Here is a 14,051-nt window from a genome sequence, read left to right as displayed (position 1 = left end):
CTGCTCTTCCTGTGACGGGTGCTGATTTAAACCCTCCATTTCACAGGCACCGGTTTTTGTCCTTGACCTGGCATCTGAGCCCCCCACAGCCCGCGGGAACTGGGCAGCCCAGGGACACAGCTGAAAGATGCCTAGAGGGGAGGGAGGGAAGGGAGAGAGTTTTCTTCTTTTATCGTTCAAGCTTGTCTCCTACGCTCACTGCCACATCCCCAGGACCTAGCGGAATTCTCAATGGGGGCTGGGGAACGGGGTGAGCCCGAGCCAGGAGACCTTCGGCGTCCCAGCGACCAGACCTAGCCCCCCAAGTCCCCGCGAATCTGGCTGATATGGTTTTTCCCCCGCCGGCCTTGGGGGTGTGGTCGTCGCGGGTGTAGCCGAAGCTCGAGGGCGCGGCGGGGGCGGGGCCGGGAGGGCGGTGCGCGCATCAGGCCCCGCCTCGCCCCACCCCTCCGCTCCCGGTCTGGGGATATATTCCAGTCCCAGCTCTACTGAGGCCCCTCCTCTCCGAGCGCAAACACCAGCACCATGGCCATGACCTTGGGTTACTGGGACGTCCGTGGGGTGAGCGAGGAGTCTGCCTGTGCGGCTGGGATGGAGGCGGGCGGGCGGGGAATCGCTGCGCAGCTGGGGACCGGTTCTGGCAGAAGTTTCCCCTTCGGGGCTTCCTGGAGCCCAGCCCCATCCTGCCGCCTGTCCTCTCGGGTGCGGGAGTGGGTGGGCGGTCGGGGAGTGTGTGGGAGGTTACCTGGAGGGGGAAAGGCAGCAATCAGGCCCCTCCATCTCTGACCTCTGCCCCGGCCTTCTGTCTCAGCTAGCTCACCCCATCCGCCTGCTCCTGGAGTACACAGACTCCAACTATGAGGAAAAGAAGTACACGGAGGAAGACGGTGATAGCACCTTCGTGGTGTCCCGACTTCTGCCAAACACGTGCCGACTTGGTACGAGGCATCCCATGCCCTGGCCACCTGTTGCTCACCTCTGCCGCCCTCCAGCAGCTGGAGCAGGGCCTGCCCCTTCCCTACCCCCTTTGAGGGTGCAGTTCTCCTGCCAAGGCAGGACGTGGGAGGGGATTGCTGGACCCCCTGTCTCAGTAATTGAGATGGGTTCCCCTTAGGGTTGCCTAAACCCTGTGTGAGCCTTACTCATGTAGGTTCCAGAGCCTCATTAGCGTTCTTCCCCCCAAGTCCTTTAATGTGAGACTTAGTGGTTCAGATTCTAGATCACCTTGGTCAGCTGTCTTGCCACTGACTCTTTGGAAGGTTCCCCCAAAGTGGGAAGGAGGATTGGACTCTGGGGAGGTTTGTTTCACTCATCTTCTCCACCACAGCTCCCGACTATGACAGAAGCCAGTGGCTGAAAGAAAAATACAAGCTGGGCCTGGACTTCCCCCATGTAGGTGCAGGGGATGGGGGTGCTGTGGGGGCAAGTGAGAGGTTCTCTTCTCCATCTCCTGTCCCAGATTCCAGGTGTCAGGATCAGGTACCTTCTGCTCAGACTCTCAGCTTCCTGGTTCTCTTCACTGCCTTCGCATGATGCTCTATGTTCCAGCTCATTCATTCGTTTTGCAATACATTTATTTAGTGCTTACCAGTGGCCAGGCACTGCGAGTGCCAGGTTTCATCTCTGCCCTTGCTCAAGAGGGGGTGCTTGGGAGCCTGGTGGCCAAGTGACCTGCCCCTGTTGTCCTTCCAGCTGCCCTACTTAATTGATGGGGCTCACAAGATCACCCAGAGCAACGCCATCCTTCGCTACATTGCTCGCAAGCACAACCTATGTGAGTGGGCTGGGGGTGGGGTGCAGAGGACAGGTGGCCATGCCCTGGGCTTGGCTGGGGTGGGATGTTGAGAGTGAGTCTCTGTTGTGTGGCCGTAGGTGGGGAGACAGAAGAGGAGAAGATTCGCATAGACATTTTGGAGAATGAGGTTATGGACACCCGCATGGCCCTGGTGTGCCTCTGCTACAACCCTGACTTTGTGAGTCCTATCTCAGAAGGCTAGGATTGGACAGGGTTTAATAAGTAAACTAGACTCTTGAGTCCCATCTACACTGGTCCTATTTGCCCTTTGAACTCCTTGGAGCTTCTGATCCTCTAAGCTGCTCCCTGTACTGCCAACCGAGTAACCTCATAACCCTTAATTGCATCAAATAGCACTCCTGGGTCTGGCCCAGTGAGTGTGCTTGGAGATGAGTGGTGACAGATGCAGGGACAGGGTGGTATTGTTCTCTGCCTTCTCATTGCCTCTCAGAGATGAGAGGTGGTCCCCAGTAGGAGTCTAATGAACACAGGTTGGATTAAATCATAGCCCGGGTACCAACCCACGTGCAGTCAGGGGTCATGGCTGCTCACCTGTGGCAGCTGGGGGTCATGCACAGCCCTGGGGAGGGCTGACTCCTGCCCAGGGAGTCTGTTTCTGAGGGTGGGGACAGCTGTTTTGTGCCTCAGGAGAAACTGAAGCCTGAGTACTTGGAGGCGCTCCCTGAAAAGGTGAAGCTCTTCTCACAGTTTCTGGGGAAGAGGCCTTGGTTTGCAGGGGACAAGGTAAGAGGAGGGCTTTGGGGGATGTGGATTTGTCATTGTTTTCAGGTTTCAGAGTTTGGCGCCCATTCGTGCTTCACCTTTCTGCAGCTCACCTATGTGGATTTCCTGGCCTATGACATCCTTGATTATCTGCGTATGTTTGAGCCCAAGTGCCTGGATGCGTTCCCAAACCTGAAGGACTTCATAGCCTACTTTGAGGTGATTCCTCTGATCCTCCTCCTATTTATATCTCTTCTATCTTTCCTTTCTTCCTGATGTTTTCCTAGTCCTCTAGCTAAAATGAAGAAAACTAGCGTTAATTATGGATAGCAATATCAGGATCTGTGCTCAGGGTCTTACATATATTGTGTCACATTTAATCTTCACCACATTCCAACTGGGTAGAAGAATTATCACTTCCATTTTACAGATAAGGAAACTGAGGCCGAAAGGATAAGTAATTTGCTGAAGGTCACACAGGCAGGACAGGCTGTGCTGGGCCCCTTGTTAGTGTCTGGCTTCCATGGGCAGCAGTCAGTGGCTCTCCCTTTCCTTTGCCCAAAAGAGAAGGCTCAGGTCCTTTTCCAGCATGGGTGACACAGCTCAGGACAATGTGGGTGAAGGAGAACGTTCAGGAGTGTGTATGTAGCTGGCATTAGTAGAGCTGAGACATGGTAGGATTGATGTGAAGTACCAAAGACACAGATGATATTTACTCTTGATCTGCAGAAAGCTCTGTGGCAGGAATTGGCTCCCTGTCGGGGGAGTTCTGAGATGCCAGGGCTGTGGTTGGTGCTGGGACTTGAGTCCACATGTGGGTGCCCTTGTGGAAGGATTGTATCTTGACATCTTCTGTTGTGGGACCCTTCTCTCCCACTGTCTCCCTTTCCTTCTTCCTTCCAGTTACCCAAGATTCTGTCTCAGTGATGGGCAGTACATTTATTTTAGGTCCCATTCGCTGATCTGATCTTCTCCTGTGCATGAGGCACTGGGTCAGGCACAGTGGGGATGCAAAGGTGAGGCAGCCCTGGAGCCCAGCCTCCTGGGGCTCAGTGCAGTTGGAGAGCTACAGGAACCAGGCTGTGTGGTGGGTGTGGGCCCAGCTGGCTGTGGGAGGAGCACAGCCTGGATCCCACTCACAGCTCATCAGTGGTCACCCAGAGTCCGCTCGTGGAGAGCAACAAAGTCTGCTCTATTACAGATTTGGGAATTTGAGGCATTAGTGCAACAGGTTTTTCAACCTACAGTCCGTTTTCCTTTCCCACTCCCCATCACGAAATCTGCTTTGTCAGCTAGTTCTCATCAGCTCTGGTTCTGGTCCAGGCTGATGGGCCTCAGGGATTATGCAAGAGCTGGGATGACTGACTGGCAGGGAGGGATGAAGACAGCTGGGGCTGCAGCCTGCACCTTGTTGGGGCCTGACCGTTTGTTACAGGCAATCCCAGATTCTTTGAATCATTTAGAACTGACGGGACACTCTCTATATGGGAAGATGTTGCACAAACACACCTTCGTGTCATACCACTTAGTTGGCTGCTGCAGGGCTGGGAGTGAGGAAGGTTGGGGCCCAGTGAGATTGGGCCCCGATAACAGGGCAAGCAGGGGACATTCTCCTTTAAGATGAATAATTGGAGTCTGGCTTGGCTTTGCTGCTCCACATCTTCCCGTCAGCTTTCACTGAGGTTTTGCTGAGTTATTGGGTGAGATGTGGCCTCTTCTACAAGCTGCACAAGTACATTCTGAGCCCCTTTGTTCTACTAGGACTCTCTGTCAGCAAAGTCTGGGAAGCCAAGTGCCTCCCTCTGCAGAAGGGGAATGTTTGTGCAGAGAGGGAGGACAAGGCCTCCTGTGGTGAGGAGAGGGGGGAGTGCAGCAGAAAGAGCACAGAGCAGGAGAGAGAGCCAGGCTGCATTCCGGCCCTCCAGTTCTGGCTATGTGAGCATGAGGAAGGTGCTTAACCTGTGTGTGCCTCAGTTTCCCTTGTCATAAATGAGAGTAGGACCTATCTTGTAGGGTTGTTGTGTGGAGATTCTATATCTATGTCATATCTCTAGTGGATATAGAGGACCTCTTACAGTGTAGAGTCTCCATCTGTGATAAGTCTTATTAAGAAAACACATTAGGGGCCAATCCTGTGGCTTAGCAGTTAAGTGCGCGCGCTTCCCTGCTGGCGGCCCAGAGTCAGATCCCGGGCACGCACCGACGCATCGCTTCTCTGGCCATGCTGAGGCGGTGTCCCACATACAGCAACTAGAAGGATGTGCAACTATGACATACAGCTATCTACTGGGGCTTTGGGGAGAAAAAGGGAAAAAAAGGAGGAGGAGGATTGGCAATAGATGTTAGCTCAGGGCCGGTCTTCCTCAGCAAAAAGAGGAGGATCGGCATGGATGTTAGCTCAGCGCTGATCTTCCTCACAAAAAAAAAAGAAAAAGAAGGAAAAGAAAAAAAAAAAGGATGGAATATAAAAAAAAAATAAAACACATTAGTTCCAGGTAATTGGAAGAGTTCACTTAGCTGAGTGGGGACCCCATTAACACTGTCTTCTGCCCCAACACTTGACCCCATGAGGACATGCTATACCAGGGTCCTAAATTTGTTCTGCGTGGAGTGGTGCTGTCTGAGCCCCAGTGAGCCAGCAAACCCTGAGATCTGGCCTTCTTTTTCCCACCCTCAGGGCCTGAAGAAGATCTCTGCCTACGTGAAGACCAGCTGCTTCCTCCCCAGTCCTATATACACAAAGATTGCCCTGTGGGGCAACAAGTAGAGCCCTGTGTGGCCAGGAGATGGAGCGAGGAGCCAGTGCTGTGATTGCTGAGCAGGGGCCTGGAGAACAGGTGGATCTCCCTGCACCTCCAGGATCGCTGTCTTGTGCTTTTCTCTTTCTTTTCTTTCCCTTCTTCCCTCACTCAGTCCTTATTTAGCCCCTTTCCTTCCCCCATCCCCACTCAACCAGGCCCTTTAAAGCTTCAGCGGCCTACTTTTCTTTAGCAAAGTCCCCCTAACGTTATCTGTCCTACACCAAAATCAATCAGGCTGTCCTTCTCTTCAGTGGTTGCTCTCCTTTGAGGTCCCCAAGCAGACCTGTGGCCTGTACAGCTCAGCCCTGAGCTCCCAGCACTGCCCTGAAGACCAGTATTGGCTGGTGTGCAGGTCCTGCTCTGCCCATGTGGTCCCTGCCCAGCCCTGCCTGATCCCCAGTAAAGCCTTAATCACACCTGCTGTGTCTTGTCTTATTCTCTCCTGGCCGCCTGAACTCTCCCACTGGCCCTGTTGCTTCAAGGGTCTGACTGTGGTGCTGGCAGTGGCTGGGTGCACGGGGATCCTGTGTGGGTGTAGGTGTTCTGAGACTTCTTGTTCCCATTTCTGACACCCTTAGGGCAGGACACCCTGGGAAGCCAAGTGCAGGAAGCCTCACTGGGCTCTCTGTGGAAGGGAGGCCTGGATCTGTCCTTCATTCATCCTCCATTATTGAGGGCTCATGGCTCTGCAGAGCTGTGTGTCTTAGTGAGTAGGGCCCGGAGGTTGTGGGAATCCCCACTGGAGAGAACCAGCATTCCTTTTCCCTTCTACATTGTCTGGCTTTATCACATGTGTAAGGTCTCTAGTATTCTATCTCTACTCTTTTCTCAGATGCCTTCAAGGCGCCCTCTCCAGGCTTGCTGCACAGCTGTCATTGGGACCTTGTTTCTTGGTTTACTCCCTCATTTTCCCAGGTACCCGGGAGATAAATGCATGTCCCGTTAGTCCCTGCATGTCTGAAAATGTCTCACCTAGTGTACACTGAACTAGTACTTTGGTGGGTACAGAATTTTAAGATGAAGACCCTGAGACCTCTCATGGATTTACTGACAGCTTCTAGAATTCAGCATTGCTGATGAGAAGGGTAATGCCAGTCTTACTTGATCCTTTTATAGTTGGCCTTTTTTTAAAACTTAAGAAGCGTTTAGGTTCTTCTCTCCATTCTGAGGTATCCATGTCAAAAGTTTACTTGGGGATCTAAGAGCTGATGTTTTCCCACTTCACACCCTTCCAGGAGCATTCTAAGCATTGGTTTCCTCCACCTCATTCACCAGTCACCATTCCTCCATCTGCATTGCATCTTCTAGAAGCAATTTTATTTATTTATTTATTTTCCCCCAAAGCCCCAGTAGGTAGTTGTATGTCATAGCTGCACATCCTTCTAGTTGCTGTATGTGGGATGTGGCCTCAGTATGGCTGGAGAAGCGGTGCATCGGTGCACGCCCAGGAACCGAACTCGGGCCGCCAGCAGCGGAGCGCGCGCACTTAACCACTAAGCCACGGGGCTGGCCCTGGAAGTAATTTTAAATCACACTACAGAGTTCCCAAACCACGCCGCCATAAATAGTTGCTGGTTTTGTGGATCTGGTATTCAGTCAAAGCTCAGGTGGGAGAAAATACTGAAATCAATACAGGACTCTTATCCAAAAATACAACCCAATGAAAAAGGGCCAAGCCTTGAACAGTCATTACCTAAGAGAGTATCCAAGTGGCCAATAAGCATACGACAAGGTCCTCAACATCATTAGATATTGGGGAGGTTATAAATACAGTTAGGTCCCATTACGTACCCACACAGGCTAAAATTAAAAGGACAATTGTTCTTGAATTTGTGGAGTAACGCACTGTCACTCATTGCTGGTGGGACAACCACTTTGAAATACCAGTGATATGTACTAGAACTAAACTTACATCTAGGCTATGGCCCTGGAATTCCACTCCACGTTACAAACCAACAGGGAGGAGTGCTTATATCTTCCAGAAATTGCACAATAATGGTCAATGCAGCATTATTTGAAATAGCCAATAATTGGCAACAATCCAAATGTGTATCAGTGGTTGAATGGACAGATAAACTGTGGTTTATTAATATAACTCCATTATTCATATGATGGAATACATACTACAATGAATATACCACAATGAAAATGAATGTGCCACTGCCACACACAGCAACACGGATGATTCGCACAGACACGATGTTGACCAAAAGGTTGCAGACTGAAAAAGTACATACTCTATCACTCCATTTACATGAAAGTCAACAAGCAAAAGGAACCCAAGGTGACAGAGGTGAGCGGAATGGTGGTCTTGTGTGTGGGGTTGCTCATTGAAGGGGCCTTGTGAGGTGCAGGAACTGTTCTCTCCTGGTCTGGGTAGGGATTCCATTAGAGTAGACGTATGGAAAATCCCATCGAATTGTTCACTGGAGATGTGTGCACTCACTGCATGTGACTTATACTTGTGCGTGTGACTTTTACCTATATGTTGTCTTGCATGTTAAAGTATTTGTGTGTTTTTCTTTATCATCTGTCTCTCCCCTTAGGACGTAAACACCATGAGGGCAGGAATTTGTCTCTTCTTGTTCACCAGTGTTACAGGTGAACACAACTCCCAGAAGAGCACCTGGACCATAGTGGGTGCTCGGTGAAGAGTTATTAAGCAAATTATCTTCTAATCTGAGTGGTGTCACTTCAAATATTCTTTTTATTTTAATTTATGCCTACTTCTTTGGGTAAGTGAGATTGTGTGTACATACATTCTTAGGTCTCCTCTTTTTTTTTCTCTTAACACTTCACTTAAAAATCTTTGCATATTGGTAGTCCACACTCGGATATACTTCTAAATATTTAATGGCTTGGTAGCGTTCCTTCCTGTAGATAGTCATTTGCCTAGTCAGTCTCACACTGTGGGGCATGTGGGGTTTTCTAATATTTTACCTTTATTTACAACACTGTGATCGTCTTTAAGCTAAGGTTTTCCTCTGATTTGTTACTTTATTCAGATAGATCCCCAGGGAAACCCCAGAAGGCAAAGGGTAAGAACAGTTTTATGTTTTTATAATAGATGATTTTATTGCTCTGCAGAGAGTCATTTAATTTATGGTGCCACCAGCAAGGCATGTGGACCTCTTTCTCCAGTATGTTAGGCACTTGGGGCTCCACAATTTCATCTTAGGCTAGTTTCATCGGTTCATAAGCATACCTTGAAGTTTTCCACCTTTACCTTTTGCTAATTGTTTATTGGCTGTGTATGTTTCCACCTGATAAATCACTGTGTATGAATGTCTCTGTGTTAAACTGTGTTTAACGATTCTCCACCCCTGACTTATTAAATTCTTGGTTCACAGTTAAAGGATGAGGTGGTGGCAGTGCAAACCTCTATAGGCACAATGTAATTAGTTGTAGTTCTCTTCTAGGCTTCTTATCATATAGTGAATGAATACACAAGTTCATCACAATAATCAATGAATAAGTTTATAAATCCAAACATAACATAAAAAGCTAAAGCATACCCATCTTTTGTGGGGGTTCTTTCTGTATTAGACTGGACTGGCTGCGATGCCTTACAATACAACTATAAGGAGGTTTGGAGTGAAGATATAATCTTTCCTGATGGCAATCTTCTTGATCATTGCTACTATTTTTTTGTGTGTGTGTGTGAGGAAGATTAGCCCTGAGCTAAAATCTGTTGCCAATCCTCTTCTTTTTGTTGAGGAAGATTGGCCCTGGGCTAACATCCATGCCCATCTTCCTCTGCTTTATTTGTGGGATGCCTGCCACAGCATGGCTTGATCAGCGGTGCATAGGTCCATTCCCGGTATCCTAACCTGCAGCCGCGGAGGCAGAGTGTGTGAACTTAAGCACTATGCCACCAGGCTGTCTTCTCATTGCTACTATTTTGGCCTTTAAAGGTCAAATCCTCTGTCTGTCTGCATGTTTTGCCAATTTGACGTGCGTGAGAGTCTCTGGGAGGCCTTGAACGGTAGGTAGAGTGGGAAATGAGCTGTTTCTATGGTGACTTCATCCCTGACGTCCATGTCTGTGGCAGTCTCTCGGTACTTACATATTCAACTTTCGGTCACCCCTGTGGGGGTGTAAAAAACAGCGAGGGTCTCAGTCTAGACATTGTGAGTTGGCAGTGGCTTGTAGGAACTTTCTGTATACCCGTCTCAGTCATGTGGATACCGTTTTTCCCCTGGCTCCTCTGAGCCCATGCAGTTCCCAGCAGGGCCCCCAGAAGCGTGGCCAGCCACCCCAGTCTTTCATCTTTAGCCTAGTGGGGTTGCTCCATCTCTGTTCCCAGGGTGACCGCAGTCGCCCAGGCGCTGGAAGACCACTGGACTCGCTTTAGCTCTGGACCCTTGCTCCCTGCTGTGGGGAGACCTGGCAGTCCTGTGTTCTCCACAGCGCTCTGGCGTTTTCCAGACATACAATGCCCAGGCGACCGCCTGACCTAGCTCCCCCCAGCCTACGTGGGCACCTGTGCAGGGCTCTGATGTGCTGAGATGGAAGACTGACACCAAGGATGACTCCAACCCACCCCTTGGTGGATATCTTTTTATTTTATTTTTTTTTGGTGAGGAAGATTCGCCCTGCACTAACATCTGTTGCCCATCTTCCTCTTTTTTTTTTTTTTTAAACTTGAAAAACACCAGCCCTGAGCTAACATCTGCGCCAATCTTCCTCTACTTTTTGTAGGTGGGATGCTTCCACAGCATGGCTGAGGAGTGGAGCAGGTCCACACCAGGGATGAGAGCCAGCGAACCGGGGCCACTGAAGCGGAGCGTGCGGGACTTTAACCACTCGGCCACGGAGCCAGCCCCTGGATACATTCTAAAAATAAATTCAGTTCATCCTGTCTAGCCAGGCCTCAGAACCTCCTGAAGAATTACTCTCCTGGCCCAGGCCTCAGTGCTGCCTGGCCCTGGACAATGTGCAGAGAGGTCCGAGGGGCCCTGTTGTCTGACAGCCAGGGTTACACCACTCCATGCCCTGTGCCCTGGAGGATCAGGCTGCCCAGCCCATCCACCCACCATCTCTGCCCAGCTCTCATTGTCTTGTCCCTGATCTGCAGCCTGGTGCCTGCAGCAACAGCCCCCAAGGCAAGATTGTTTCCAGGTCCTCCCTGCAGACAGACCCCTCTGCCAGCCTGTTGCCAGGGGAGTGGGCGCTCTGGTCTTTCTGCTAGCTAGTCTTGCCAGGGCAGTGTTTTCCACTTGCAGCTTTTGACCCATGGACACTCACTAGAGTTCCTTGACCTCGACACTACTGACACTTTGGGCCACAGAATTCTTTGTGGTGGGGGTCTGTGCTGTGCATAGCACGGTGTTTAACAGCATCCCCAACCTCTAGTCCAAAAGATTCCAGTAGCACCTCTCAGCCGTGGCAATCAGACATGTCTACAGACATTGTCAAACGTGCCCTTGGGGCCAAAATCGCCCCCAGTTGGAGACAACTGATGTAGTGCATAGAGACTAACATGAAAAAAAAGAATAGAATTTTAAAAAATCAGAATGCACCACATGTAGTTAAGATAAGTCTTCCTTGATGAAATATTTATTTCAATTAATAACATGTGTATATGTCTTGGATCATATGGTAAATGTATTATTTTTTAAATTTTGAAATATGAGATTTTTAAAAAATTAGCAAAAATAGTAAAAGAACTTCTCTACATCCCAGAGGTTAACTTTTTCCACACTTGTTTTCTCCTCCCTCCCTCTCTCCAATTTCTTTCCCTCCCTCCCTCTTCTTTTTCTCACTATGCCCTGTGTAAGCAAGCACAAAGGCATTAATAACACAAATACTATACTTTTTTTGTGTATGTGTGAGGAACATCAGCCCTGAGATAACATCCGATGCCAATCCTCTTCTTTTTTGCTGAGGAAGATTGGCCCTGGGCTAACACCCATGCCCATCTTCCTCTGCTTTATATGGGACGTCACCACAGTCAAGCCGTGCGTCGGTGCGCTCCTGGGATCTGGGCCAGTGAACCCCGGGCTGGCGAAGCGGAGTGCGCGAACTTAACTGCTGTGCCACTGGGCCGGCCCCAGAAACACCATACTGTGTTCTCTAAGCTGTAGTTATTGATGTTTGCACTTAGGTTCATAAGTGACAGTGATTTATAATCATCCTCACCTCTGTTGTCCTTTCCAGGTTAGGTCGTTCATGCCATACTTGTCTATAGTTTGTGACAATTTATGTGAGGCATTCCTTTTTCGAAAGTTTGAGAAGTGATCCAGAAAATTCTCAAGGACCAAGTGTCCTTTTGTATTATTATTTTTCTTTATTATGCTATAACTACTTCATTCAGAATCTTTCTTTCTTTTAACATAGTTTGATATACTTGTGTTTGTTCCACTTGGTTGTAACATGAATTAACCATTAGCTGAGAAAAATGTTTCCCCGTTTTTAGAAACTGGATTTTATTAATCTGTAACTGCCTTTTTGTTTCTGTTGTTAGACCAATGTTCTATTGATTTAGCTAATGTTTTCAGAGAATTAACTAATGGTTTTAGAAGCATATGGGTTAACCTTCAATATTTTTCTTCTTAGTATGGTTTCTTGTTTCCTATATTTTTCACCTTCAACTTTGTTCCTTTTCTAAATTCTTGAAGCCCTAGTTTGTCTTTCCTTATTCAAGTAAGATAAGCACGTAGAAAAATTTTTTTCTAAATTCTAATTTGGCAGCATCTTGTAAATGGTTATTTTTATTTTCTTATTTTCAGAGTAAAAAAATATTCTTTGTAACCTGGATTTCAGTAAGTTTACACAGACAATATTTAAAAGACTTTAAAAAATTGTCATGAAGTGGGACTTTTTAATTCTACTGTTGGTATTTTTTATAATATGTAGTTTCATATTTTGAGGCTGTTTTATATAGAGTTTCTGTTAATTTACCTTGAGAGTTTAGAATATTAGCAATAGAACTGGAAGGAATTATAGAATGCAGCCCGGAAGTCAGACCCGAGGCCGTTAGGGCAAATTTATAACAATACATTTTAATGTCCTACACAGTATTGTTTCAAAATATTAGAACTTGCCGACATTTTAAAATCAAGACAGAGCACATGGAAATCCAGATTTGGCAACACTGAGACTGAATTTCTGGGAGGTCACAGCTGGCTGCAATCACTCCTCTCAGACCACTCTCCAGTTTCCCTAATCCCCACTGCTCCCTATTGCCTTTCACAGACCCATCGCACCCACTGGTACAATGTGGACCCTCTGGGCCCTGTGGACCCTGCGTTTGAGAAGCTGCTGGGCCAGCCCTCCTCCTCCTTCAGCAGAATTGTCCTCTTCTTCTGAAGGGCCCTCTGTGCTCTGGGCCCATTTCCTGTCCCTCAGTGTGTTTGTCCTACGAGGCATTGCCTCTTTCCCCTGCATTCACCCTCTCTCCCTCTCACTCCCTCTGTGTTTAAACACACGGAAATGTGTCCCGTATTTTAAAAAAGCATCTCTCTTTTCTCCTACTCACCTGGCTTCCAGTCTTTAATAGCCAGGATTGTCTTATTCACAGTGCCTATGATATGACAGAATCTGAATGATTGTTTCTTCAATAAAGGAATGACCAGATGGATGAGTGCTAATGTAACAATATCTGTTCTATGTATTTTAATAGTTATTAATTGGTTTAATGTCAGCTTTTTTAAAAAAATTATTTTCTCAGTGGAATCTGGTAAATTTTCTGTACCAACCTCATTATGTATAAACTCAGAATGACAACTCCTTAAAGTATTATGAAAAATATAACAATTAAGAGGGCCAGCATTCGCCTGTGTGCACAGCTGCCATCACCTCCCTGTGGGCCAACCTACCTGGAATTCACCTTGACCCTAGAGGCTGCATCCTGAGCCTGGACTCAGACCTGGAGCCTGGAGGACTAACAAGGTCTGAATGGGTGGGGAGCCTCTGCAACAGGCACTGAGCTCTGCCAGCCTCTGGTGACATCCCCCCCAGCTCCCTAGTTAGCAGAGATGCACAGACGTCTGACTTCTATGATTTGATAGCAATTAGGCAAAGTCTCTGTGTCCTCCACAACCCCCACTCCACACTTTATCTTGGTGGTTGGAAATCTGTATTGAATCCTGGATTCATACTTTTCTACCCTAACAAAGTGTTACCTAATTTTAAAACTTATTTTCTGTAGTACACCAACCTTGCCTTTTAATTTTTAACCCATTTTGTTTTAAAGTTCCATCTCCTCTGTTTTCACATATCCACTAAACCTTGCAATATCCTTTAAACAAAGGAAAATGAACCACAGGCCAAACTATGTCCTATTCTAGTTTTGAAATAGTCTTCTGCCTTTGAAGAAGAAAGTTGGCAGTTAAGACCTTGTTCTCATAAAGGTTGTACCACAGGTCACAGATGACAGAGGACTTCAAACGCCATCTGAGCCACTCTCTCATACCCAACCACACATGGGTCAGGAGCCAGTTTGAGAAATTGAATTGGTGACTCTGTGGCCCCGGACAGCCAAAGGTTGGCAGGGCCCACTCCTCTGAGGAGTCCTTCACCTCCTGGCTGGCTGCACTCATCTGGCCGCCGTGTGCAGCAGAACAGGCATCTGACCCCTCAGAGGACAGCTCTTCCCCCCTCACTCACACTCTGTGACAACTACAGTCCAAGTCACCATCCCTGTCAATGTGCAGGACGTCCAGCTGGCTGCCAGGACATCTCTGGGGCTGCACATCCATACCTTCCTCTTCGCTGGGCCTGGTTCTGGA

The 14,051-nt window shown here is 48.2% G+C and overlaps 1 protein-coding gene across 6 annotated transcripts; it reads left to right on the top strand.

Moving 5' to 3' along the window:
• Positions 1 to 467: 467 nt before the first annotated feature.
• Positions 468 to 12,895, top strand: LOC101397745 (glutathione S-transferase Mu 1-like). Of its 6 annotated transcripts, none has more exons than XM_087445856.1 (8): positions 468 to 561; positions 812 to 938; positions 1,328 to 1,392; positions 1,693 to 1,774; positions 1,873 to 1,973; positions 2,444 to 2,539; positions 2,627 to 2,737; positions 10,021 to 12,895. In XM_087445856.1, the coding sequence occupies exons 1-8, from the start codon at positions 526 to 528 to the stop codon at positions 10,183 to 10,185; spliced, it is 783 nt and encodes a 260-aa protein (XP_087301982.1). In that variant the 5' UTR covers positions 468 to 525; the 3' UTR covers positions 10,186 to 12,895. The 6 variants fall into 6 exon arrangements, with proteins under 6 accessions (XP_087301982.1, XP_087301991.1, XP_087301999.1 ...); XM_087445865.1 differs by lacking the exon at positions 10,021 to 12,895 and adding an exon at positions 5,196 to 5,735; XM_087445873.1 differs by lacking the exon at positions 2,444 to 2,539.
• The last annotated feature ends 1,156 nt before the right edge of the window (positions 12,896 to 14,051 follow it).

This window comes from Ceratotherium simum, chromosome 2, assembly GCF_057802395.1.
Source record: "Ceratotherium simum simum isolate JZ-2026a chromosome 2, ASM5780239v1, whole genome shotgun sequence".
Lineage (NCBI taxonomy): Eukaryota > Metazoa > Chordata > Mammalia > Perissodactyla > Rhinocerotidae > Ceratotherium > Ceratotherium simum.
Note: the sequence above shows the minus strand (reverse complement) of the source record. Positions and strands in the feature narration are given on the sequence as shown.

What these genes read in the sequence shown, in the direction of transcription:
- LOC101397745 (XM_087445856.1), top strand. Translation starts at nt 526, where the DNA reads ATGGCCATGACCTTGGGTTACTGGGACGTCCGTGGG. An exon ending in TGGGCCTGGACTTCCCCCAT is followed by an intron (nt 1,393 to 1,692) that starts GTAGGTGCAGGG and finishes TTGTCCTTCCAG; the next exon opens with CTGCCCTACTTAATTGATGG. An exon ending in TGCTCGCAAGCACAACCTAT is followed by an intron (nt 1,775 to 1,872) that starts GTGAGTGGGCTG and finishes GTGTGGCCGTAG; the next exon opens with GTGGGGAGACAGAAGAGGAG.